General features: G+C 44.0%; 1 protein-coding gene across 6 annotated transcripts; it reads right to left on the bottom strand.

The window, feature by feature from the left end:
• Positions 1-3: 3 nt before the first annotated feature.
• LOC116385262 (phospholipid-transporting ATPase IB) lies at positions 4-24,352 on the bottom strand. Of its 6 annotated transcripts, XM_031850567.1 has the most exons (25): positions 23,136-24,352; positions 22,016-22,284; positions 19,581-19,688; positions 14,360-14,537; positions 11,589-11,688; positions 11,001-11,099; positions 10,844-10,889; positions 10,575-10,615; positions 9,144-9,217; positions 8,762-8,831; positions 8,368-8,495; positions 8,031-8,142; positions 7,601-7,769; positions 7,343-7,470; positions 7,132-7,209; positions 6,907-6,995; positions 6,588-6,632; positions 6,310-6,382; positions 6,024-6,212; positions 5,898-5,947; positions 5,728-5,797; positions 5,556-5,640; positions 5,204-5,343; positions 4,199-4,337; positions 4-3,533 (listed from the first exon to the last, which is right to left on the bottom strand). In XM_031850567.1, the coding sequence occupies exons 2-25, from the start codon at positions 22,056-22,058 to the stop codon at positions 3,430-3,432; spliced, it is 2,358 nt and encodes a 785-aa protein (XP_031706427.1). In that variant the 5' UTR covers positions 22,059-22,284; positions 23,136-24,352; the 3' UTR covers positions 4-3,429. The 6 variants fall into 6 exon arrangements, with proteins under 6 accessions (XP_031706427.1, XP_031706428.1, XP_031706429.1 ...); XM_031850568.1 differs by having other exon boundaries at positions 14,360-14,504; positions 22,016-24,352; XM_031850569.1 differs by lacking the exon at positions 6,588-6,632 and having other exon boundaries at positions 22,016-24,352.
• Between the last annotated feature and the right edge of the window lie 11 nt (positions 24,353-24,363).

Here is a 24,363-nt window from a genome sequence, read left to right as displayed (position 1 = left end):
CACACACACACACACACACACACACACACACACACACACACACACAGTAACAGTGGGAGGCCAGATGTAAGAAAAAGCTATTACAAATTGAAAAATGAACAATAGAGCATGTAAGTTGAGACACAAAATGTGAGTGTGTGTCTGTGCATGAAGATGATTAATGAGCAGAAGAGAGATGTTGTATGTTTTGGACTTGTACTGCGGGCAGCGTGACGGGGGATTGTGGGAAAGTTAGACCTGATGTATATTCAGAACTATCAAGCTGATCAGGGGGATTTTGTGCCACTACATCTCAACTAAACTGAGAGGGAACGCGACAGATTTAAAGACCGATACGAGAGGGAATAAAGAAGACTTCACATTCTCATGTGTGTCCATCAGTATTGACTCAACAGAACGAGACAAGGCAAAGATTTGTGTCAGTCTGCGTGTGTGGCATGTGATCTGAAGGTGACAGATGGCGCTCGTCACAGCTTCAGTGGTCGCAAACCGTTTACCCAGGAGGCATCGCTCACAGGGTTTGTTTTGACGGGGAGGAGCACCAAAAGGAGATCGCATTACAGCTCACTCGGTACCATTCGTCTCCCCCCACGCTCCTTTCTCTATCCAGATTGTCCATCTCATACATGAAGTACAATATACACTCCCCTGCTTTATTGCACAAACACACTCCTGCGCTTCCACGAAGACAAACACGCATATTTTGCTGCTTGTTCATGCTCTTCCTCCGACTCTCCCTCTAAACACACACACTCATTTTTCCTATGTTGTCGCTTCCGATGCGTAGAGAGGGTGCTGACAGATGTGGAGGTAGTAGTGTGAAGGAAACATGGAGCGTGGGTAGGGGGGGGGGCATCTGCTGTTCAGACTGGCAAACGCAAGATCCACCACACAGATCAGCCTTCACGCTGATAAAAGGGTGCGATAGAGAGTGAAGAGATTTGGGACAGATTCTTTTAAACGGGGCGAGGAGGTCAACCTCGGGGGTGAGAATTTGATAAGCGGCTTCTGTTTTCGCTCACGTGCGGAATGTCACAATTACAAAAAGAGGCCGACAAGCACAAAGAAGCTTGAGCCGACGCGAGCTATTTTAAGTGTGAGATAAGTGATGCACTGAAGACAGCGGTGCTTTTCACCGGTCACAGCCAGAGCGCTCTGAAGTTTGTCCTGATTGACGGGCATGACTGTGACACAAGTATGCCACATCCATACGTGAGAGAATGTCCCTTCTCTTACATCCTTATCTCCTGTGACGCCATTAGAGCATTTTGTGTCTAAGGGGGATGTGAATGTAATTGAATTTTGTTCCAGCAGTTCGTCATGTGGTTTATTCCGTCTCATGCTTGATGTGTTGCAGCCACTTGAAAGTGTGCTACAAAATGCAGCAGGCTGTGACGCATACTGTGTGGATCATGAACTCGTCACATGAAGAATTCCACTCATGACCCATGGTTTATGTTTCATGTCGACCAGCTGTCTCTCTGTGCCGTATAGAAATGTGTCTGTACGACTATTTTACAAAAGAACCCCTCGGAGTGAAAAGCCTGAGGTTCGGGTTAGGAATAGTTCTCGTCATAGTAAGCGTTAAGTCAAGTCAGTCACTTCATTATCAGAGAAACAGCTTTTATGGGACTTTTTCCTGAGTAATTTCTAGAAATTTTAACTTGATCAGGTCAGCCACTTCACTCATCATTCCCACCGGTGTTTTTTGTTTATACTGGAAGTCTAATCTTTAGGCAGCAGCACTTCTCTCAGTGAAAGCCTAAATCCTTCTTTGCTACAGGACATCCTGCCTCATTACAAGCTGTAGAAGAATTTATTTTTGGGGGCTTGAAAATATTTCTTGAAAATATTTCTAATGAAAGGGTTTAGAAAGTTCTCTTTTCTAACGTCTTGGTGCTCAGACTTTATGTCATGAAACAAAAACCTCTTGTCTTATGTGCCATTGGATCTAACTAAGTCTATGTGCAATCTCTGGAGAAGAATTCCCCAAAGAAGATCGGCAATTAAAGCTTATACACAAGAATTTCAAATATGTATAAGCAATAACGGCAGGGCAAGAAAATGAAAGAAACAACTTGTTTAATGTGATCACCTGTTAGAACCAAATGTTTCATCCTCCAACCCAGACTATGTTGACCCGACAGCAATCAGACGTGGAACTGTTTACTGGAACAGTACAGTATGCGATACAGGGTTTTAGCCAAAACAATGTGTATTCCGATCATTTTTATAATGTCATAACCTTTCCAGGAATTGTATGACCTTGGGAACCCCGGTGATAAAACACGGAGGACAGAGCAGCAACAAAACCTTCCAAACCGTGTTAAGAATGATCCACTTATACTCTATTAGCTTTCTCCCTCTTGTGCTAATCACATATAATTCTCAGGGTGAAGTACCTGAATTAACCTGACATGAAATGTTCACCCCGTCCAGCTCAGCTTACTCAGCGTCTTACGCAGCCGTGCACGCCGTCTGGCTTCTGACCAGCCGGACGCCACTTTGATGCATGTTTATGTAACATCACAACTATTTCCTTCACTAGAAGTTGGCATAATACAGGAAGGAAAAGTATTATAGGTGTGAAGTTGTGCAATTACATTTTAAATGATGACCAACATTAAAATCTTCCACACAGGATTCCTATTGGATGCAATGTTAACCCCATAGAGGTCTCTAATGCTGTGTTGATCATGCTATAGACCAATAAAATCCCTCTTTGGGCCAACAAGCCCTCACACACAAAGGCGCACACACACACAGTTCCGGCGCTTAACTTTATGGAGGCATAATCTCCCCCCGTCTCACATATAAACAAACTCTATAAAAGTGAACACACGGGGAGTGTGTGTGTGTGTGTGTGTAAGCACACATGGAGTCCGAAAGTGTGTGAAAGAGAGACAGACACAAAGACACATGACAGTAATCAAGCCACTTACGTTAAGCAGACACACATGAAACCCGAATGCAAAGAACACATAACGAGGGTAGAAATCGAATTTAGAGATCTCAGAGCTCACTCTAATTAGCCACAGGAACATAACACACGTACAGTCTGGCTTTTAGCTAGAAATAGGTCAGATAAAGAGACACAAATAGTGTGAGAATACCGCGTGATCGTTAAAAAAAGCCAGGTTCTGTATGTGAATGATGTGCAAGAGACAGAAGGAGAGGGGCATACAGAGAGAGAGGGAAAGAAGTGATAGTTCACGACGCGTCTCTTTTCATCCCTTTCGCCAAAGGGACACCAGAGACTTTAATTACCTGCACCTGTGAGTACACACAAAGAGCCCCACCCACCAATCTGGCTGTGGACCACACCCTAGTTCCCACAGTAACCTGCTTAAGACCCCACCACTTCACCCCCTCCCTCCTTTACACACACACACACACACACACACCGTACATAGTGTACACAGACGTGAATCAACGAGGTCGGCAGGAGGAAGAGGAGGGTCTACTCACATCCAGAGAGTCCTCGTTGACAATGACGAGGGACATGCCGTGTGTCACCAGACGACAGGAGTAACCTGAGAGACAGATAGTGGAAGGCAGAGAATGGGGGATGGGGGAGAGATTAGATTTACTCAAACCCAAAACACAAGTGAAAAACTTGATTTGCGAAATCCTGCTCCATTCTCTCACACAGCTATCCGACTCCATTCTCCTCCATCAGCCTCTGGCCATCATCGTATCTCTATTGTAGTCTGTTATGCATAGTTCAATTACATCATGCACCAATTAAAACACAGCAAAACAATTATTCTGAATACTGCTACTGGCATATAGAGCTGGTCAATCATATAAAGGTGTGTGAAAAAGAAATACAATTGGCACAGTACAGTCTCAGAGAGTGTCCAAACTTTTAAACTAAAGTTATTTGTATGTGTTGTTTTTGTGGACATCTGCCACAAACTTCCTGTGCAACTTTAAGTCCCTTCTGCCCTGCGTACCACTGGCACATTTCGCTTAATTGTCTGGCATTTCATGGCACACATAATGCCAAATATTCTTCAAACAGTTATTCAATAAGCTGCAGAGACAAGGGGACTTCCACACCATCGCTGGATTTGCCTCCATCACTGGCACGTACTCCACTGAAAGCCCTCCCACAGCCGCTTGGGGACAGAACTCTCCCTCCTGTGACTTTAACCCACATTTTGTCCAGTGTGTAGTTTAAAGGCTTCCCTCTCACCTATGTTGATGGCAGTCTCCTGCTTGTCTCCGGTCAGGACCCAGATCTTGATGTCGGCCTTCATCAGAGTGGCGATGGTCTCTGGCACGCCGGCCTGCAGGCGGTCCTCTATGGCCGTGGCGCCCAACAGAAGTAAGTTCTGTTGGCGGAACACAAGATTATGAGAACAAAATATGGCGAAAGAGGAAAGTAGGTTAAAATAAATGATATGTAGGCAACATCCCCAGACTGTATGTGAGGGCTCTTTCTCTCATCATCCATATCTAGCTAGAGGATGACAACGATGCCAGCAAGTTCAGCAGCTCATTTTAGACCTCTATATACCAACTCTGTGTCTTCGTGCCAAAAAGTAACCCATTACCTCCCCCCTCTGGCTTTAATTTGTTCAGCATTTAAATGCATGTGTACCCTCATTAGACGCACTCAGACGCACACACAAACACACAAGTTAACACTACTGTGTTGTTGACTCCAGTTTATGGGGCTTTTGGCACACTGGTGAAGGTAATTACCCTTGTGGTCTCCCAGTCTGAGCTCCCCTCCTCCTGCAACTGCTTCCTCTTCACTTACTTCCCACCTTGACTCTCCACTCTAAATCCTTGGTTTGCCCACATATTAGTTCAACTCTCGTGTGAATATGCTCTCATCCGAAGTTACTTTGTTATTCTCCAATTAGTGACATCTTTTATGACCAACACAAGACGTCCACAACGCCCATCCCTTTAGGAAGGAGCAGTATCTGTCTTTACATTCTGCTAAATTGTGTATCGCAACTTAAAAACATGATGAGTAATGAAGGACGTTGTGTTTACTGCAGTGTGGGAATCAATGGAGCCACTCTGCCACCTGCTGGCCAATATGCAGCGTGTGTTTGTAGGAGTATGAGTCAGGAAGAATTTCACGACATGAAGAATGTTCAGCTCTCTGCTTTGATTTCAAGACATCTCAGAGAAGGTTGGACACCATCTCATTTTCTGTAGTGATGTCTACTGTTGGTGTGTTTACCTTTTCCAGTAGTTCATAACACTCCTCTAGTTTCTGAGCGCGGTCTTTGAGCACAGTGCTGATGCGATTGTATTCCTTTAGCCACTCCTGGTAGGCGTCCTCCTCCAGGTCCACATAGGCAAAACACAGAGTCCTCAGTCCTGGACGGATGGGAGGAGGATAAGACGATCAATCAGTGAGATCACGGAGAACAGATTATGCTTCTAACTGGGAGCGAGTGGATGGAGGAAACGTAGGAAAGATGGCTCTGAGGTGGGATCAAGCAATGTCACCAGTGAAACAAACAAGCATCTTTTAAACAGAGAGAAACTCAACTCTGGCTTCCCCTCCCTCCCTCTTCTTTCTCTCTTACCTTCAGTAGCAAACTGTTCCAGATGAGCAATAGTTAATTCTTTGTACTGGGACGCCTCAGTCAGACGCTCAAAGATTACATTATCCTGCAAAACAACAAAATAAGCATTATTGAAAACATGTTAAAAGGACATTAGCAGGGCTGAATCACAGTCATAATGAGATACACATACAGCTCCTTTGCAGTACAGCCGTAGCTTCCCGTTGGGGGTTCTGACCACCACAGACATGCGTTTGCGGTTACTGTGAAGGAAACAGTGTCTCAGTTTCAAAAACACACTAGTTTTGTATGACACAGTTATTTACTGCCTGAGAAGAACATTTATGGGGAGTATTAGCCTACCTGGAAAACTCCAGCACATTTAGTATCTCATAGCTCATCTCTTTTCCTCTCTGAAACAAAGAACAAAACGTTAACTTTGCTTTAAAGCAGCGATTCCTGCAGTAAAACAGGCAGATACACACTTACAGCTTCAAGTATGACTGAATGCGGGGTTCTTGCAGTGAAGACAAAACCGAGCCCTTTGGCCCCTTTGACCAGCGCGCCCTCATCTGGAGAAGAGGCCTGGTATATGATCTGGTTGTCCTCTCGCTCTGGGACCACCGTGTGGCACACGGCCATCATTGTCAGGAACTCACAGATCTGAGGTGACGTAGGCTGAACACATGCATACAAATGGAGTGGACGTCATTTTTGGGGCTGAATAGGTTTGCTTCAGATAAAGAAAGATGAGAATCGCTTCAGAGACACCTACATGGGTCTCGATGTTTTGGACGAGAGTTGGGTCGTCAAACTCTGTAGAGTTGTTGCTGCTGGACGGCAGATTGCTGTGAAGACAAGAAATACAGATTTATGGCACGAGTTCATCTAATATTGTCTAGAAAAAACGCCATTCATATAGCATAACAGGCTGAAATAAGTTATTGTCAACTTTTTGTGTATTATTCTGATCATTCATTTCTTTAAACGTGCTCAGCCTAAAATGGAGAAAAGCATATCAGAGAGGGGAAGACGGATGAGACGGTCACTGACCTGAAGTCATCCATTGAACGATCACACTCGAGATCAGGGAAGTGGCTGCAGTGATTAATGAGGAACCAATCAGTTGATGATTGGTTAGTTCATTTGTTGAAGCATGTAAGAGTTCAGTCAGTTGAAATAATAACAGAAGAGTATGACAAGAAAGTCGAAGGCATGAATTAGTTTCATATTTAGTGATTAAAAGGTTACTACTAAAGCGCATTTAGAGGCAGAGTTCATTATATTTTAGAAGATGGCTCCTTTGACAGGCAGAGCTAAGAGGAAAGAATTCATTTACAAAAAAAAAAAAAAAAGAAGAGAGATGACTGACCCATATGTAATTCCCGCAATAGTACACTTCTTGAAGGTCATGATGTTACAGGTTAGGGTTCCGGTCTTGTCTGAAAAGAGATACTTCACCTGGAGAAGAGGAAATAATGTAAGCAAAACGCAGCACATTTAACAGGTGTGTATTGATTGAGTGTGTATGTCATGGTAACCCGGGGCCTACTTCCCAACCTGAAGCCACTGATTAAGAGGAGGGGGAGGAACTGACCTGACCCAGCTCCTCATTAAGATTGGACGTTCGAGCCATGGCCGGCGTGTCTGTCTCTGCGTAGTACATCTCCATGTCCTGAAGGGGGAAAAACACAGCAAAAGCAAAAGGGATCAGAAATATTTGACTACTTAGAGTAAGTTAATTGGAAAACATGTGTTACAACACACATACACACGCACACACACACACACACACACATGGGCCGTACCCAGTTGATGAAGAGGGCCTGTGTGAACTTGACCACCTCCAGAGTGACCAGCAGGCTGATGGGGATCAGGTTGTTGTACAGGATGATGAACGTCAGCAGGTTATACGCAAAGTTAGTGGAGATGTCACCTACACAAACGCACAATCATCACTTATTCACGGACCCTTAAAATGCGTGTTAATGCCACCTCATTGCCGTTAGGAGACTTAAGTTACTGGTTGTGAAATGCAGTATGTGTGTGTGTGTGTGTGTTCTCACCAGCCCTGGACAGGTACCAGCAGGAATCTTCAGTGTGTTTGTCGTTCCAAATGGCGGCGCCCACAGAGCTGATCAGGGCCATGACCAGCAGGATGCCAAACAAGACCAGGATCTGCATGTTGGTCACCCGCTCCACATTAGAGCGCTTCAGCGGTGCCTTGGTGGAGTTCTGGCGGGTGGACGGGTCAATGAATACAACACAGAGACACTCGCATCAAGACCATGCTGGACGATGGCACAGTTTCATTGAGTTGCAATAGTTTCACTGGGAAGAAGTCCGCTTGCAGCAGCTAAAGCTCTGAATTATTCCTGTTAAGTTCACTAAGAGGGAAAATAATTATTAAAAATATCTAATGAATTTTGTTTTGAAGCCAGGATTTTTCAAGCATTATACACAATTTATTGCAATTTATTAAGACGCTGGGTTTACCTGCATCAGTTTGGAGTCATGGCCAGTGTAGACAACAATTCCCACAACCCACTGCGTGTTTCTGAGCTGGGCGCCGCGCAGCAACACCTGGTCTGGACCCAGAGGAGCTGGACTGAGAAGAGCAAGGAACAAACACAACATGAGAGATTAATACAACTTTTGGTTCAACCTGCAGTTTTGTTTGATGCATTCAGAAGGAAATTGCTGTCAACAGGATGGGTGTTGTATCCTGTTGTCTTATTTTATACAAAGATACTATTTGAATACTACTAACTTCAACAACAAAATGTAGCATTTAACACTGACAATACACTTGTTGTCTATGTGTGTGTCTCACTTCTGGTTCTCCAGCCGCAGAGTGCCAGTGAAGTCATACAGGTGTCTGTTGGGTTCTTCACACTCCAAACGACCAGACAGCGCAATCAAATCCTCCAGAGTCTGAAAAGCAGCTGTGAGCGTGAGACCCTGGAGAAAATGAAATATGACAAGTCAGGATTATCACAAAGTATAATTCTCATTACTGAAAAGCAAAGTTCATGAGATAAAACAGGTCTAACACTAATAAAAAACAGGAGAACTTCATCAAGCCGCGAAAGCCAATGGCAACATTTTTCAACATCTTTTATTAATTTGCATCCTAACTGTAACAAATATATAAAAAACACATACTTTCTACTAAAAGCTAAATTGGGGGAGAAATTCCTCACTGACCAAGTGCTTCTCTGTCTCACCTGTCTGATCTTCAGGTTGGTTTCTCCATCCAGGTTGGAGGTCTCAGTGTAACACATGGCCTGCGGCTCGCTGTAGAGAAGAGGCGTCAACAAAAATGGTGGTGCTTAAAATGATTAATCCATCAATCAACGGGAAATCAGTCAATGAGCATTTTGTCAAATAATCAATTCAATCATTGGAATTAATCAGTACATTTTACATACTAAACGATTTATCAAACAAATTGATTGATAATGAAAATGCATCATAAGTTGCCGCCCTAAAGAGTAGTTTAACACGCAACAAACAATTAGAACAAATAGATTAACAGATAAATACACACAAAGGCATATGTGTGCTCACACACAAACACACGCACACGCATACACACTGAGGTCTGACCTGGAGGACACAATAACCATGTCAGCTGGAAGGTGCTGGCCATTGGTCACCTTCACTATGTCGCCTACTGCCACCTGGTGGCCGGAACGCAGCAGTGCAACAGCAGGAGAGAGAAAAAAGGTGGGGAGAAAGAGAAAGAGGGGTGTTAGGCAGAAGAGGGTGAGGGGCAATGGGAGGGCATAAAGGAGGGAGACAAACAGAGGAAACAAGAGGCAGGTTAATAAGTGACCAATCCAGAGGCGGCAAATAGAAAGAGAGGAAGACTTGAGATAAAGAGACAGTGAGCACAGCAGTGCAGAGCTTTTGAACTTTTGGGATTAGGCTGCAACAGAGGCAGACCAGACTAAGACTCAAAGACTGCAAGAATGTAGAGACAAAGGAGAAGAGAAAAAAGAAGCCATTCAATATTAGCCTGACAAAAGTGTTTTTGAAAAAAAAAATCAATTTTCAAAAACTGGGAAATATTCCTGCGGCACTTATAACCGAGTTCTCCTCTCAACAAAAGGGAGCGTTCTGGGAAACTACTTGTAACCACCTTTGTTTAATGGAGACGTTATTGAATAAGCGGGGCAGCTGGAACAAATTCCTTCCCCTTTTCTGACCTTGAATAACAAGGGGGCTGCATTCCTTCTCTACAAAGACTCAAGTTTGATTTGATTTGACCCACTGGAGCACGGCTGTACACAGCTGGACTCAGCTAATGAGTACATTCAAGAAGAAGAACACAGTTCCAGTCAATAGTTATGCAAGAACATAAGAACATACAGTGAAAATGTGTTGTACTGTGAAAAAACCAAGAGTTAATTTTGCTCAGGTAACTTCAACTTGGCAGAGAAAAAGAAAAAGCTTTATGTGGAAATGACATGAGACTAACTGGTCCTGATGAAGTGCTTTATTATTAAACTAACAAGACCTTCCTATGTGGAGTGTATTGTGTATTTACTGTCAGGGATTCACAGCACAGACAGATCCTCAACAAACAGACTGAGTGAGTAAACAAGAAGTGCAACACAAGAAATCCTGCATGGAAACCAAAAGAGGAGGAATTACACAGGTGAGACTGAGACAGAAGTGTAGCTCCGGAGACAAATGGAACCATTTAATAATAAAATAAGCAAAGAAATTGAAAATGTTAATCCCCGACAAAACTATACCGTTATTTTGCAGCATTTCATGCCTACGTTATTTGAATGCTTTAGCTTTAACTGATTTTGTTTCATTTGCTAAATTACATACTGTTTTTTCTCCATTTTGAAAAGAAATGTATCTTTTAAGCTGGCACTTCTTCTTACAGTATTATTTGATGTCATTCATGCCAATGAAGTACGTTCAAACTGAACTGTAAAAAGTGAGGCGGTAGAGAGGAAGGCTAAAGCGCGGGAGTGATGAGTGAGAGGGCAACAAAGATGATGTGTGTGATGATCCCGGTACCTGTTTCCATATGATCGTCTGCCAGGCTCCGCTCCGCAGCACTGAGAGACAAGGACAACACGGCCATCAGTCAACCTATAGAGCGACACTCATACAGTATTCATGGGGACTAAACTTTTTGTCTGGGGCCTGCACTATAGTGAGTGACAGACAGACAACAGCCACTCACTCAGCCATGAAAGGAAAACAAAACCCACACAAATAGACGCAAGCACACTCGTGGAAAAGCGCACAGACAGTCGATGCACATTAACAAGCACAGACGATACCTGTTGTCTTCTTGTTGTTTACGGTGTTGTCTGCTTTGTGTCTTTTCTGTCAAGACGGATAAAGAAGTGTTAGCTTTTAAGATAGGAATATCATGTTCTTCTCTCCTGTAATTTAAGATAAGTAGTAACTTCTACTAAGTGGTGCTGTGGTACTCACATAGTCCTCTATGATCTCTTTGATACCGGCCACCGTGAGGATGAAGATGAGTGGGACCAGAGTGGTGTAGCGACCGGTCGGTGATACATCAGGGATTTGCTGGTCAGAGAGTCAAGAGCGGCAGATATCAGAAATCATTGCTCATAGTGAGTAGCTCAAAGCCCCCATAATGCACCACTACATTGATGGCACAGAAACACATTAGACAAGGCCGTGGAGTACAGTGAGTGTATCACTCTAAACCGATCAGGTAGTGACGACAAAGCGGGATAAGTGATCAGCTTCTATGATCTAATTTGTTCTTTCAGTTTAGAAACGGTCTAAAAGTTGTGATAGGAAACAATCATTATACTCATTTAATCTGTTATTCTGCTCCTTCTGGCTTTCTGTGGAAATCTACCAAATCTTAACTTTTGCCATCTAGAAAACAACTCTCGATCATCCATAACTCAGTATTTTAAAAATAACTGGGCCTGTGGGAAATGCTGGGATGTTTATCACAAACTCCTCAGGATTAGTCTTCTGAAGCCCGTGTGGGCCACAGACAGCGCAGATCACGGTCTCTACCGTGTCGCGCGTGGAGTTTACCTGCATGAGTGCGATGAACAGGAAGAAGGCGTTGGCGGCCCGCCTGATCTGCTCGTACAAGAACCGGGGTAGGAAGGTGAGAATCCCATACTTGGTCGTACTGCAGAAGAAGACAAGGACGAAGGAGATTTAACACGTTTACATTCAGACAGATGGAGGCAGAGAGCCAGCTATCGCATTAGCAAAAGAAGGAATTCATGCATAAATTGTGTGCCAATGATTTTTTTTAACCTTAAAAGGTTGAATAACCGACTCTATTTATGTTTTAGTGTTGCAGCACTTGAAAATCTATTTAAAAAAAACCTAAATTGTGACCAGAGAGGGCAAACAGAGCCATTAGCGGGTGCACACACATCACACCTTTAAATAGACCAATACTTTAAATCCAGCAATCTAAAAAAAGACCCAGCACTCCATAAAATAAGTGCAAGAAACCTTGGCGACCTCAACTTGTCTGTCAGTCAACTGCATTGATTAGCCTGGTTACAGCCAGGAAGCTTCCGTAAGAGCTTTTAGAGGAGTTAAAAATAAAAAAGTCAACCTTCAAGTCAAGGCCTGCTTTGTTTTTTTCCTGTGTGGCCTGAGTGAAAAGTTAGAGCTTCTGCGATGGTCCTTATTTAATGGATAGAGTGTGTGTGTGTGTGTGTGTGTGTGCATGTATCAAGTGCATGCACCCCTCCATCACAGTTCAGTCTCCTAGGAGATGAACCCGTGACCGCTTTTTCCATCTGCCTCACTCACACAGACACAAAACTACAAAGAGCAGGACATTACACACAAAGCAGAGCTGCAACAGCTGTTAGTCTGTCGCACGCACCCACACACTCGGTGTCCTGACCCTGATGCTCTGAAACCCCAGAGTTAGTGATACTACACCTATGATCCAGCAGATAAAGCTGCCTTAATCTAATTAAAGATAAATTACATCGGACTCTATACACACACACACACACACACACACACACACTTCTATTATACTAGGCAGATTCATAGTTTTTCACGCTGGTGGTGTTAGCAGCTGTTAGCTGCAGGGGTGATGCTCTTCTGCAGCTGTGTGGCTTTGTCATGTTTTTTATTTTATAAAAAAGAAAAGGTCAGTGTTCTTCATATGTTATAGGGAAACACTGGGCTGAGCTCAAAGACAAGTCATCCCTCTAAGCTCAGGCAGGTAGATTTGTTTAAAATACAAGCGTTTGTAAAATATTTGTCAGTTCTTATGTGTGATTCAGTTAAACATGGTCTACTTTACATTATCATTTTATGTATTTTCCTTAGAATAATAGAGCAGGTTACTTTGCTGAGCAGCACTAATGCTTAGTTTGCATAAACACAACTGCACACAATGAAATATGGATGTAGAGGACATAGGGAACAGAGAGAAGGTGAGTTGAGTGTCCAGATAAAAGCTGCACGGCTTCAATCTAAGAAAAATCAATAAGGGCTATTGAACCTTTCAAACATAAACTAAAGAGTTACAGGAACACAGAGACATCAGAGTGCTCTTTATTCTCCAATCAGCATGCAGCGATGGGCAGGACACCACATGTGATCCAATCAGATGAGCCGGGGAACACTTGCGTTAATCTTTTTCGTGGAGCTGAAAAAGGCTCTTTCAAAAGTGAAATTAAATCTCCTGACAGTAATGGCAGACCACCGAATGTCAGCCGACCAACGACAACTCACAGAACATGAGCCCAGTGCTCCGCATGGCGCCAGGCACAGTTAGTACATACAAATAGAATTAATAACAAGGTAATGACAAGGTATAAATTACATTTTTGTCTGTCTAATTCAAACTCTAATACAGTTTGCCTGACTGCTAATTTGTATTTACGACCACAGCTGTACCCATTAAATATGCAGAGGACAGCTGGGATGATGCTTATAAAAGAGAGCCTTTGACATATCACTACACATACAAGCATCAATACAATCACACTCTGGTCCAAGATTTGTAGTCCACGTCAAAGTACAGAAAGTCATGACAACAAAAATGACACCTCCAGGGTCTGAGAAATCAGACAAAATTAAGGCGCTTTCATTGGCATCCTTAAATATTCACTACTCCTGAGGAAATATTGACTCAGTAACATAATGTTAAGTTGTTAAGCAAAGCACTTTCCAGTGAGATTCAGGTCAGCCTCAGCTGCAGAGTTGCAACTTAATAGGTGAGTTATTAAAAGAGTCTTATCAATAGTTTCACCTGCAAAATTGTAGTAATTGTAGAACTAAACGTTTTGGTTACTGTGATTTTAGGCTAAACTAAAAGAAAGAATTGTTTAGGAGAGAGATTAAAAAAAAAAAAAAAGAATTCTACTTGGTCCAAAGTCTACTTGTCATACATGGCATGGGAAGAAAAACATACAAACAGGCCGTAACAGGTTGTCCTTCAACCTGAAAGAATGGGTTTAAAGCCGCTCTAAAGTAAATATCTACAATGAGTGCCCTTTAGCAAGACACAGAACCCCAAGAGCTGACCATGCCCTCTGACCCCAGTCAGGCAAACAACTTGTATTTAAGTAAATATAGTCAAGATGAGCTTATCACGGTTTGAATACACACAAAACATCAGGTGAGTAACCAGAGGTTTCAGAAGTCTGGTGATATCTATACTTTGTGGTGGTTTATTAAGCTCCGATTAAAACTTTTGGGAAACAAATAAATCATTTATGATCATGATAAGTGAGCCACTATTTGTCAGAGTACACTCAAGCTACACAACATGCATCACAGCGAAACGTGCAAGTCGGTAGAAGCTCAGTGACACCTACCTGACGTGGTTGTCGCAGAACTTGGTGATCTGTGGCCGGTTGAGCAGCACCGTCCGCGCGGTGGCGTCTACGGGATCCGCCTGGGAAGTGGTCCCGGACATCTCATCATCTGCCTTGCGGTAACCGCCGGACGAGCAAGCAGGTCCTGCACCGTTGGATTGATGAGAGAGAGGCGAGGCTGAGTGAGTGCGAGGCAGTGAGACAGAGACAGCGAGGGGGAGAGAAAGCGAAAGAGAGAGACAGAGAGAGGGAGAGAGACAGAGACATAGACGGGAGACGTGGTTTACGGTTCAAAAGCGAAGGCGACCTATTAGTACTAGAGGCTACTGTATGCTGATGTGTGCTGAAGCCCGGCGTGGTCGATTGAATGACGTTTCCCGTTATAACCCGCCCGCCCCCCCCCTTGTCTTTCAGTATTATTATGCAGGAACCGTCAATGCACACGCGCTCGTTTCGCGACGCCCACGGGACCCCCCGCGTATAATGGATGTGCTGAGGGATGCACAATGGCGAACAAACACACGCAGAGTTAGTCTGTTTTATCAGCGCGTCAACTTGTCCACATGTAACACACACAGGACACCGGGCGCGCATCGTGGTTGTTATTAAGCAAAAGGCACAAATTGCCCCTCCCCTCCCCCCCCCCCAAAAAAAACCAAAAAGTGACAGAAGAGGATGCAACACGCTTCTTCTGCAGACTCCCTGCCTCCCTGCCCGCCTGGCTTTGTCATCTCCGACCATTTTTAACGCGTCGTGATCTCCGCTCATTCGCCCCCACGCATTGAGCTCCCGGAGCGGGACGTACTTCATCCTCGAGTGCGCCTAATGACGGGATAATATGTATAGCCTTCTGCGGAGGGGGGGCATTGTGGGGGCAGCGAGAGCAATGCAAATAGGTCTGGACGCCACAATTTACTCAGCTGGTACAACAACGGCGAACCTGGGCGAGGACAGACGCAGCGGCAAGCTCGTGCCTCCTCTCTCCTTGGTCGGCCTCGCTGAGGAAGAAGCTCCCGGACCCGGTGAAAGATACTGGCCCGCCAAGCTCGGCAACCGTGTCACCTGGCCTTCCTGCCGCCTCGGAAAAGTCCGTACCGGGCGCGATTCGAGCGATCTCCTCCCTTTTTAATTTGATGCTGAGCGGCTCACCACAGACAAGGGAGAAGCCATATGGAGCTCCTTCGGCGCTGCGGAGGTGCAAAGCCGGCCGCTCCGCTTTTAAAGGGCCAGAAGCCCGATATCGCCTCGCGGTCTGGTGGTCAGACAGAGGGGTCAGATGACATCCCTGAAGCAGGAACCATCCATCAGGAGATCACTTCACTGCGATGCCTGTGCAACACCAGTGTTCACCCACCACAGGTTTCTGCTCCTCATATCCTTCTCAGTAGTTTGCATAGAGGCAGATAGTTTATGTTTCATCTCCAGTAATGAAATATAGAATGTTATCTGGAGTGCATTTATCTGTAAAGCCAGGTAAGTGATTCACAAAATCCTCTCAGTATTCCGATAATACTATTTTAAGTGTGCCTGTAGTGCTCAATTGTTAATATGATGAGCTGTATTTTGGGTTTATTGTAATTCCCTTTTGGGATGGTTCGGTTCATTTCTTGGGATCTGTGCATTGCGTGTGTTTGTCTGTGACTGAGGCTGTAAGTTAAAACAACAATGGTCTAATTGCATAAATAAATTAGAAACGAATAAACACTGGCAGGGTTTAGCAGATTGAATTTCCACCGTCCTGAAACTCTTATTTCTGCAGCACCACAATCCTACAGCAGACGGGTCAGTCTCCCTGCTCATCGATAACCAAAATATCATTATGTTCCACTCAAGCTTTTGTTTTAAAGAAGGCGAGGAATTATAAAACGACCCAGACGAAAGCCAGCCAGGATGCACTATTATCACTGCTGACACATCAGACTTCCACTTTTCCATTAAAAGACACATTAACTTGTTTGTGTTTCCAGGAAACGGCTATAATCACACACTGTTTGAGTGCAACTTTAGCTATTTAAACGTTTCCTTGTTTTTTGCATTTATTAGAGGTACACTTTCAGTTTTTTATTGTAGTTGGCATTCTGCCATTGCAAAAGAAACCTGCTTGAGACCTGCTTTAAGAGCGTAATCCCTGTTAAAATCTCCAATCTCAGTATCGTGCCGTACCAAACCACAAAGTGTCTGAACAAGGCCGAGAGCAAAGGTCAAAGTCTGTCCAAGCAAAATGATAATCAGCAGCCTATCCCTCATCTCTCATATATCACATATCTCTGATGAGGCCATTACCTCTGGACCTAACAGAGCCATAACTCACAATCACAGAACTCCACTGCAAATGTCACTGGGGTCAATCAAGATAGCGAGAGACTGTAAGGAAATGATTCAGGATGACACGAGGTGCAGAGTACTGAAGGGCGCTGCACACTGTATACTTGTCATGTCATGTTTTCCATTCTCTGTCTGTCTACTGTACCCCTCACCCCCCCCCTTTACCTCCACATTTTAACCCCTCCAGACTCCATCTTTCCGAGCAGATCAATAACGGCTTTCTCAGCAGCCCACTTCTGCGCCGATTCATTTCTAATAAGATCAATGCCTCGGTTACTCGTCTCTGATGGATTAGAGGCGTAGTCACCTGCTTAACTCATTATTGATGCACCGCGGATGAGTCAGCAGTAAAGCCCCGGCAGAGCACGGCCAGGTCCATTTCACATGAGGCGGGGAAGGCTGTAGCCGGACAGGTACGATAGGTCTGATAACAGGTAAGTCTGATCCGGCCTCAACAAACTCTCTGATCTCACGCCCTGCGAGCAAAACACTCCCAGCTACCCATTTGGTTGGTGTCCTCTTTCTTAAAAACAATCCTAGGCATTAATTAACCACCCTTCCGTCCATTAGAAGCTTAAAAGCCCTTTTACTATCTCTCTCACACAAATACCTGTGTCATTAGAAGTCTATTAAAGCAGACGCACGTTTCACAACGGGCAGATTACAATCACCTGTTCCAGGAAGCAGAACACGGGAAATGCAGACATTTAAATCCATCGCGCACGTCGTTCTCAGACAATGTCCCTAATCCACGCTTCATAAATCTTAATATGCAAAGTAATAACTTTGTGTTTTGTGTTTTTTCCAAGCTGCCCTGGCCCAAGGCCAAAGTTTCACTGTTAAAAAAAAAAAAAAAAAAAAAGCAGACTCGGCTACTGAATTATGTATTGGAGACAGCTGCATAATTCATCTACATTTTCCAGTATGGCAGAGCATATTTCACCAGATGCTGTGCCTTGGTGCTGCGTCCCAGTCTCCACCCATTTAGCGCGGCGGCCAGAATTGTGTTTTAAATGGCACAAAGAGAGCTTTTATAGATGCACGCATGTTTAATTCAATCATAAACTTAACATCTTCCAAACACCCAGAGCTGAAATGAGCCAGAGAGATAATAGCTACTAATCATAATAGCAGTTATGCTGGAATAGCTACAATTATCCGCAGCTGTCGAAGCACTCCAACCCCCACAAGCCACACTGAGGACAGATACTCTGTCAAAACATTCGAAATGCAATTGAGCAGCTGAACGTGCACAGAAAATCAGAGTATGTAGCATATAACGTGCATATTTGATCCCAGCGCGTTTTCTTTTTCCCCTCACCTTGCAACGCAGCTGCAATGTTTTTGCAGTCATTGCCCCAAACTGATCTCTATTTAAACAGACATCTGTATACGAGTGCAGAATCGGAAGGCAACAAAACAAGATATCGGTATCGGAGCCGTTCTGGTTTCCGTTTGTAGTCCGAGGAGTATTGACCGATCACGTGTGAGCAGGCTTTTGTTGCACACGGTTTCTGTGGAGAGCAAAAGAAGAGGTGGAACGCATTGGCAGAATTCATAGAGGCCAAAATGCAATCTCAGAACCCATCAGCTACCGTCTGACCATGATTTTGAACCATTTACCGAGTGTCAAATGGTAACAATCCAGTCGTATACGTCCTCTTCCAACTCCTTTGAACGTCATCCTCGGGTCTAGAATTGCTGTAAACGGTGACCTCTTGGTCCGGTTATCCGTTGTGCGCTGCCTACACGACAACCCCAGAAATAACGGCCGTTGCCCCCAGAGGCTAACACATCATCAGACCCTTAGCCGGTGGGTTCTGGTCTCAGCTTTTAATCCTCCAACAGCCATATGCCCCGTCAACGTGTTCTTGAGCTAAACACTGATCCATAACCGCCTCACTTATTCCAATAACATCAATTCAATTTGCAAAGATTAAATATCTTCCCCCACATGATTTCTTGTCCAGCCCACAACCCTGCTATGTGGTGAGAAAAGCATTACCAACAGAGTGCCGTCTGCCGTGGCGAACCGTACGTCCCATGGCTGTCCTGGTCTCCTAGGCGACCCGCGGGCCCTATTTGGCAGGTCCCGGTGGACCTAGCCCCAAAGCATCCCCAGTGGGTCCATTTTCCACCGTAACAAGAGTAGAAGGTACGGCAAGAAAGCCTCTTATACGAGCCAAGTGAACGAGCACGATAATCCCCTCTGTGACTGCTCTGCAACTTCACCTGCCGCTAATCCATAACCTGATAATCCGACAGATGAGACTGCAGCACGCACACTAAAGTATGCATATAAACATACATACAGACACTGTTTTATGGGCACTCTCACACAGAGATGAACATACATCTATAATGCCAGAAATCATGCAAGGCCCCAACATGCTGCTACTCCCTCTCTAAGTCCAGCTCACGTATGTGTCATACACACATGCAGCAGTGTTCATGTACATACTGTATTCAGGCATGCCATGTCGACACATGCGTGTGCAGTGTTCTACAGCATGCACACGTGTTTGTATTAAAAGTTTTGCTTCAGGGTCCCGGTGCATATCAATCCGTCTTCATCAGCGTGGTCTGACATGACCCCGCTATCTACAAGCACATGCAGTGAAGGGGTTACTTCCTGTCCAGCGTTCATCACTCCAGGCCCCGAGGAGCTACAGATTATACAGAGTCCACAGCAGCAATAGGGTGTCTTAACCTTTTCAGACAAGAACCAGAGACACTCTAGTCTAGTAGGGAACCAGACTTTGTAGCTCTTGAGGGCCAGGGGACACCTGGCTCCTGGCCTTTGCTTTGACGCATTGGCCACATGCACCGTGGGACTCCGGAACACAAACGGTGGGGGGGGGGGGGGCGTCATCCAGTCTAATTTGAGCAAACTCACTTTTGTCAAACCTGTCTGTGAGGCGGGACCGCATGGTAGCGCCGGCGCCCTCGCCTGGGTCCTGCAGTTCAGAAGCCTCCTGCCTAATGGTGGTCAACACTAACTGCTCTGTGAGTGCCGTGACAGGCCGCAGCAGGAGAAAACAACACACACACAAGACAACAAGTCAATATACACACATACCACACACAACACACCTGTGTGACAACGAGCTAAGCTATAAATGTGTCTGTACGTGCCCGTTGCTGGAAGCATTATCAGTGAGATGAGAGTCATGCCTGCTATGAAAAATGTACGGCTGAAGGGTTGCACACAGAAATGGACTTGACCAAAACCATGTAGCTTGTGCAGGAGCGCCCCCCTGTGTCCAGTTTATGGAAATACATCATTGCTGCAGTTTATTTGGCCTCTCCATCTCCCAAATGGCATCTTCTGAAGCTTGGCAGCCATGCCAACCAGTCATTATCTTTCCAAAACAGATGTATTGTTGACAATTGGATGAGCTGCTTGGCTCAGATAAACTAGACACATCAACACAGGGACAAGATGTGCCCTTACATTTAAATACAAATAAAGTGGACAATCCGATTCATGATTAAAAGGTGCGATTAGAAACGCAAATGTGGGACAGAATTTGTAACACACACTATTGCTATGTCTGTAAATGTGTTGGACAGACTGGTAGCTGCAGACGTCATCACCCGGGAAATGTTGGCTTGCTAATCAGAGCGAAGAATCAAGAGGTCAGGCGCCAAGAGATTACAGTAAAGGCAGCTAGTGAATCCAGGAGGGAACACATGTACACACCGGCTGCCACTTATACTGGAGTGAACCTCCACAATCTTCCAGTAGTTTAAATACGGCAAACAGTGAATGCTCTTTCACAACTTTTAGACCACAGAAAACCCCAAAAATGATCCCACATTATCTGATCTGATACAAACAACAAGACAACTAGTGAAAGCTCTACATGTCTGGGTCAAAATAGCACAATCGACATGTAATTCAAACAACTTACAGCTGTGTGACTTATTTGTTAGGCCATCTGAATTTCTAATTAAATAAAAAATACAAATATGATGGCTAAAAGTGAGAGTTATGGACTTTTTTGTTGTCACTATACTCTCTAAAACGCATGCTTTTACCTGTTGAAACTGGTGCTGAACACGTTTAACCTTTACCTGTCTTATGGTAAAAAAAAAAAAACTTGCTGCCGCAGTCATTGTCAAATATCAAGTGGTGTGTTCTTTTAATGACAAATAAATATCTGGAAAACTGAAGCTAGTGTGGCCCAGTTGGCGCTCATTTATGCTCACAATTTGCCCTGCTTTCTATTTCTGGAAGCTGCATGAGGCATGCAGCCACACACATAGTACACACACACACACACAACAGCAAATCAGCCCTTCAACATGCCAGTCACTATTAAAAGCCACTGGATGAGCCAAACACATGCCCCTCTTCCAGGAATGTCTAATCCGATGTCCGTTTGCCAAGTGTGAAATTATATGATCATTTTTGTTTAAACATCCCCATCCTCTCTTCAAGTCTTACTCTACGGAGATTATGAGGTGTTTTCTTGAGAGTGAGATTATGCTCCCTCACTATACCGTTTTCTTATGAAGGATGATCTTTTTAAATGAACAGCTTGGTTTACAGGATCTAGCAGAACCAGGCCTCTGTACAACATCCTGAAACATATCTTTCCAACACATGAGAATTCTGAGATGTAAACACAGACACTCCCTTGATCTGAAGGCCATCCACGTCCAGTCATTTCCGGACGGGCCCAGAATAAGGACCACTCTTTAGACGGTCACGTGGATCCTAATTCGGCGAGGTAATAGGCTGTTCTTGGACTGATCTATATGAGCTTGGGTTTATATATGGAATGATTAAGGCAAGTCAAAACATACCAAAGTATCCCATGTGATGCGTTGCATGAGGTCTAGATATTAGAGGCTGTGGCAACACAATTATATAATACCACAATAATGCCATGGGAAATACAGTAGATTATATGTACTAAGGTCACACAACAGACTCCGGATGTTATCTTTTCGTGATGTTAAGGCACAGCACGGATCCACGTATCGATGTAAAAATACGTATTAAAAAAAGGACAGTGATGACTGGTGCTGCGGTCGGTTTGCCCTTGCTTCCCCAACTGGTGCCAAAAAAAATAATGTAGCGACACTGAAAGATAAAAACACCGATAGGCTTACAGCAAGTCACCTCACATGCATGCCGCAGTCCAAAAGACAACCCGTTATTATGCCGAGCACATATCAAATACGCACGAGTATATACAGGCCGCTCCATCCTATATGATTACATGTTATCAACACTGACATAATAACCCGATTTCAAGTAACAGGTCACGAATTAAGCGAACCTCGATCGAGCAAAGATTAAATAAGTTGTTTGTTGCTTACCTCCCTCACTGTGTATCTTCTTGGGTCTCCGGTTGAAATACATCTTGCTGGTGGTGATCGAGTGTCGGTGAGGCTGGGACGAGGAGGCTGGAGCGGTGGCATGCTCACGGCTCACCGACAGACCAGGAGGATGCTGCTCCGGGCCCAGGCCGCTTCTTCTGCTCAGGAATCATTATTTTTCGGCTGTATCGCGGAGGTAATGTTATGAAGACGTTCAGCTCCAGCCAGTTTCCAGACAGACGGACTAAAGAATGCGCTACTTCCCGTCACTGCTTTCAAAATAAAGTACGTTAGCGTAAAGTCTCCCAAGGAAATATTCAGTGCAATGAATTAATGTGATGTTTAACGTTACAATTGCCAATAGGATTAGGTTGAGCCACATTAAAATAGCTAGATTAAAGTTACAGGCTACTTAATGAAAACGAGTCTATCAGAATATGGCAACAGGTTTATGTCTTTGAACATTTAATATTTTAACAAAACGTTCACTAGCCCAAAAAAGATGAGCAGGTAAGAGGAAACTGGCAGGTGACGTTAAAGGTGCCACCTTTAGACTGAAGTCACACACAAGCAGCCTTTGTGTCACAATGTGTTTGAATGCTGTTAATAACTGCTAAACAAACAATACTGTTATTTATCTCCGTATTGATAAGTTTAATATAATACTCGTTTAAGCCCTGTATTGAACAAGTGAGTTTAACTGGATAATTCAAATGCTTAAAATAAATGATCTGTGAGCCTTTATTTTGAAGGACAACTGTCAAACTTCCTGTATACATGGCATCACTTTATTATAGGTTCTCGTTAGAGCCACGGGGTCGCGCATCGTATGATGAGACGCGCGCGCGCACAGGCCTTTGTGCGCAAAGTAAACAGTATAACGTTAACCGCTAGCTTAAATTGGCTAGTTAGCCACCATTGTTGAGTTAAGGGTGTTACTTTTTTAAATTTAATGGGTTCTGTCTTTTTTCACCCCTTGACGTTAACGTCATATATACCGTTAACCCTTGCATTCAACTGAAACTCGTTGGGAATGAGAGGGCGTCAAATTAATTATTAGCTAGCGTTATGTTAATAATCACATTATCAATAATATTCACGTATTTAGCTTAACACTCACCCCAACGGCGACAGTTTAACGGCGATATAAATCCACCAAAACGTGCACAGAAACTGGTTAAACCACGCAGAATCCGCTTGCCCGTTATAGAAATGTAAAGAACATTATCGTCGCAATATGGCTGAAGACGTCCATCACTCAAAGCTACAGAGCTGACTATCGCGCGCTCATACACACACACAAACCGTGCATTTCCAGGCATAGCAAAGCTGCATTTTATTCCATTGTTAGAAGAAAACCCATGTCTTCAATTTATTACATAGTAACATATTTATCTTAATTGTTTACTCTCATCACATTGTAACATAATACATATTTCAAAAGTTCGATTTTCCATCTTATTAAATAGGAACAGAATAAATATTCACTTCTGAGCTCAGTTGCCACACAGCCCTCTCCAAGTGTTCCAAGGTGGACATAAGTTGAAAAGAAGCCTTCTGAGAACCAGGTTTACCGAGACACTGGCCCTTTCCTTCAGCACCCCCACAAACGTACATGCACACACAATTAAACCATACAAACTCAACCCCTCACACACTACGCTGCTTCAGTCCTGCAGTTTTATTCGCGACATGTTAACTGCAGAGACGCAGCAGCTCCTGTGGACTGTTGATGGTGTTCAAAGTGACCCTGGTGGTTAAGTTCAATAGTTAACCTGTGCTACACTAGAAATGCCAACATAGCATGTAATGTAAAGAAAAACCATAAAGCGCATACAGGAATATATTACTAACACTTCCTCATTTAAGTGTTACACTGGCACTGGGACTGAAACACACTGCAACCTTTGCACAGTGACAGACAATTATTAAATTAACATGTGTTAACAGGATCTCAAAATTGTAGTTTTGGAGTCACCCCTGCAGCAGATGCTCCAAACATCAAGAATTCTCTCGAAGATGACTTTTGAGTTGAGAAAATCTATTTTTAATCTTTATATCTATGCTCAGCATACGTACCGGGCTTAGTACGCAATGAGACTTTGTGACACGGGTCAGGTATGGATCCGCAATAGCAACAGGAACCAAGAGGAAACTGAGTTCAGGGTAAACAAGACTGTTTTTAAGTGGAGATGATAATCAGGCATTACAATGTAAACAACAATGAACAGCAAAACAACCAATACTGCTATTTCTCTCCGTATTGCACAACTCATACTAAATTACATCTCTGAATTCCTGATTATCACATGCCTTCTACATGTCATTAGAAGTGTGCTGCTGATATG

This window comes from Anarrhichthys ocellatus, unplaced genomic scaffold, assembly GCF_004355925.1.
Source record: "Anarrhichthys ocellatus isolate YVR2014 unplaced genomic scaffold, GSC_Weel_1.0 scaffold10, whole genome shotgun sequence".
Classification (NCBI taxonomy): Eukaryota; Metazoa; Chordata; class Actinopteri; order Perciformes; family Anarhichadidae; genus Anarrhichthys; species Anarrhichthys ocellatus.
The sequence above is the reverse complement of the archived record's forward strand: the minus strand, read 5'-3'. Positions and strand labels throughout refer to the sequence as shown.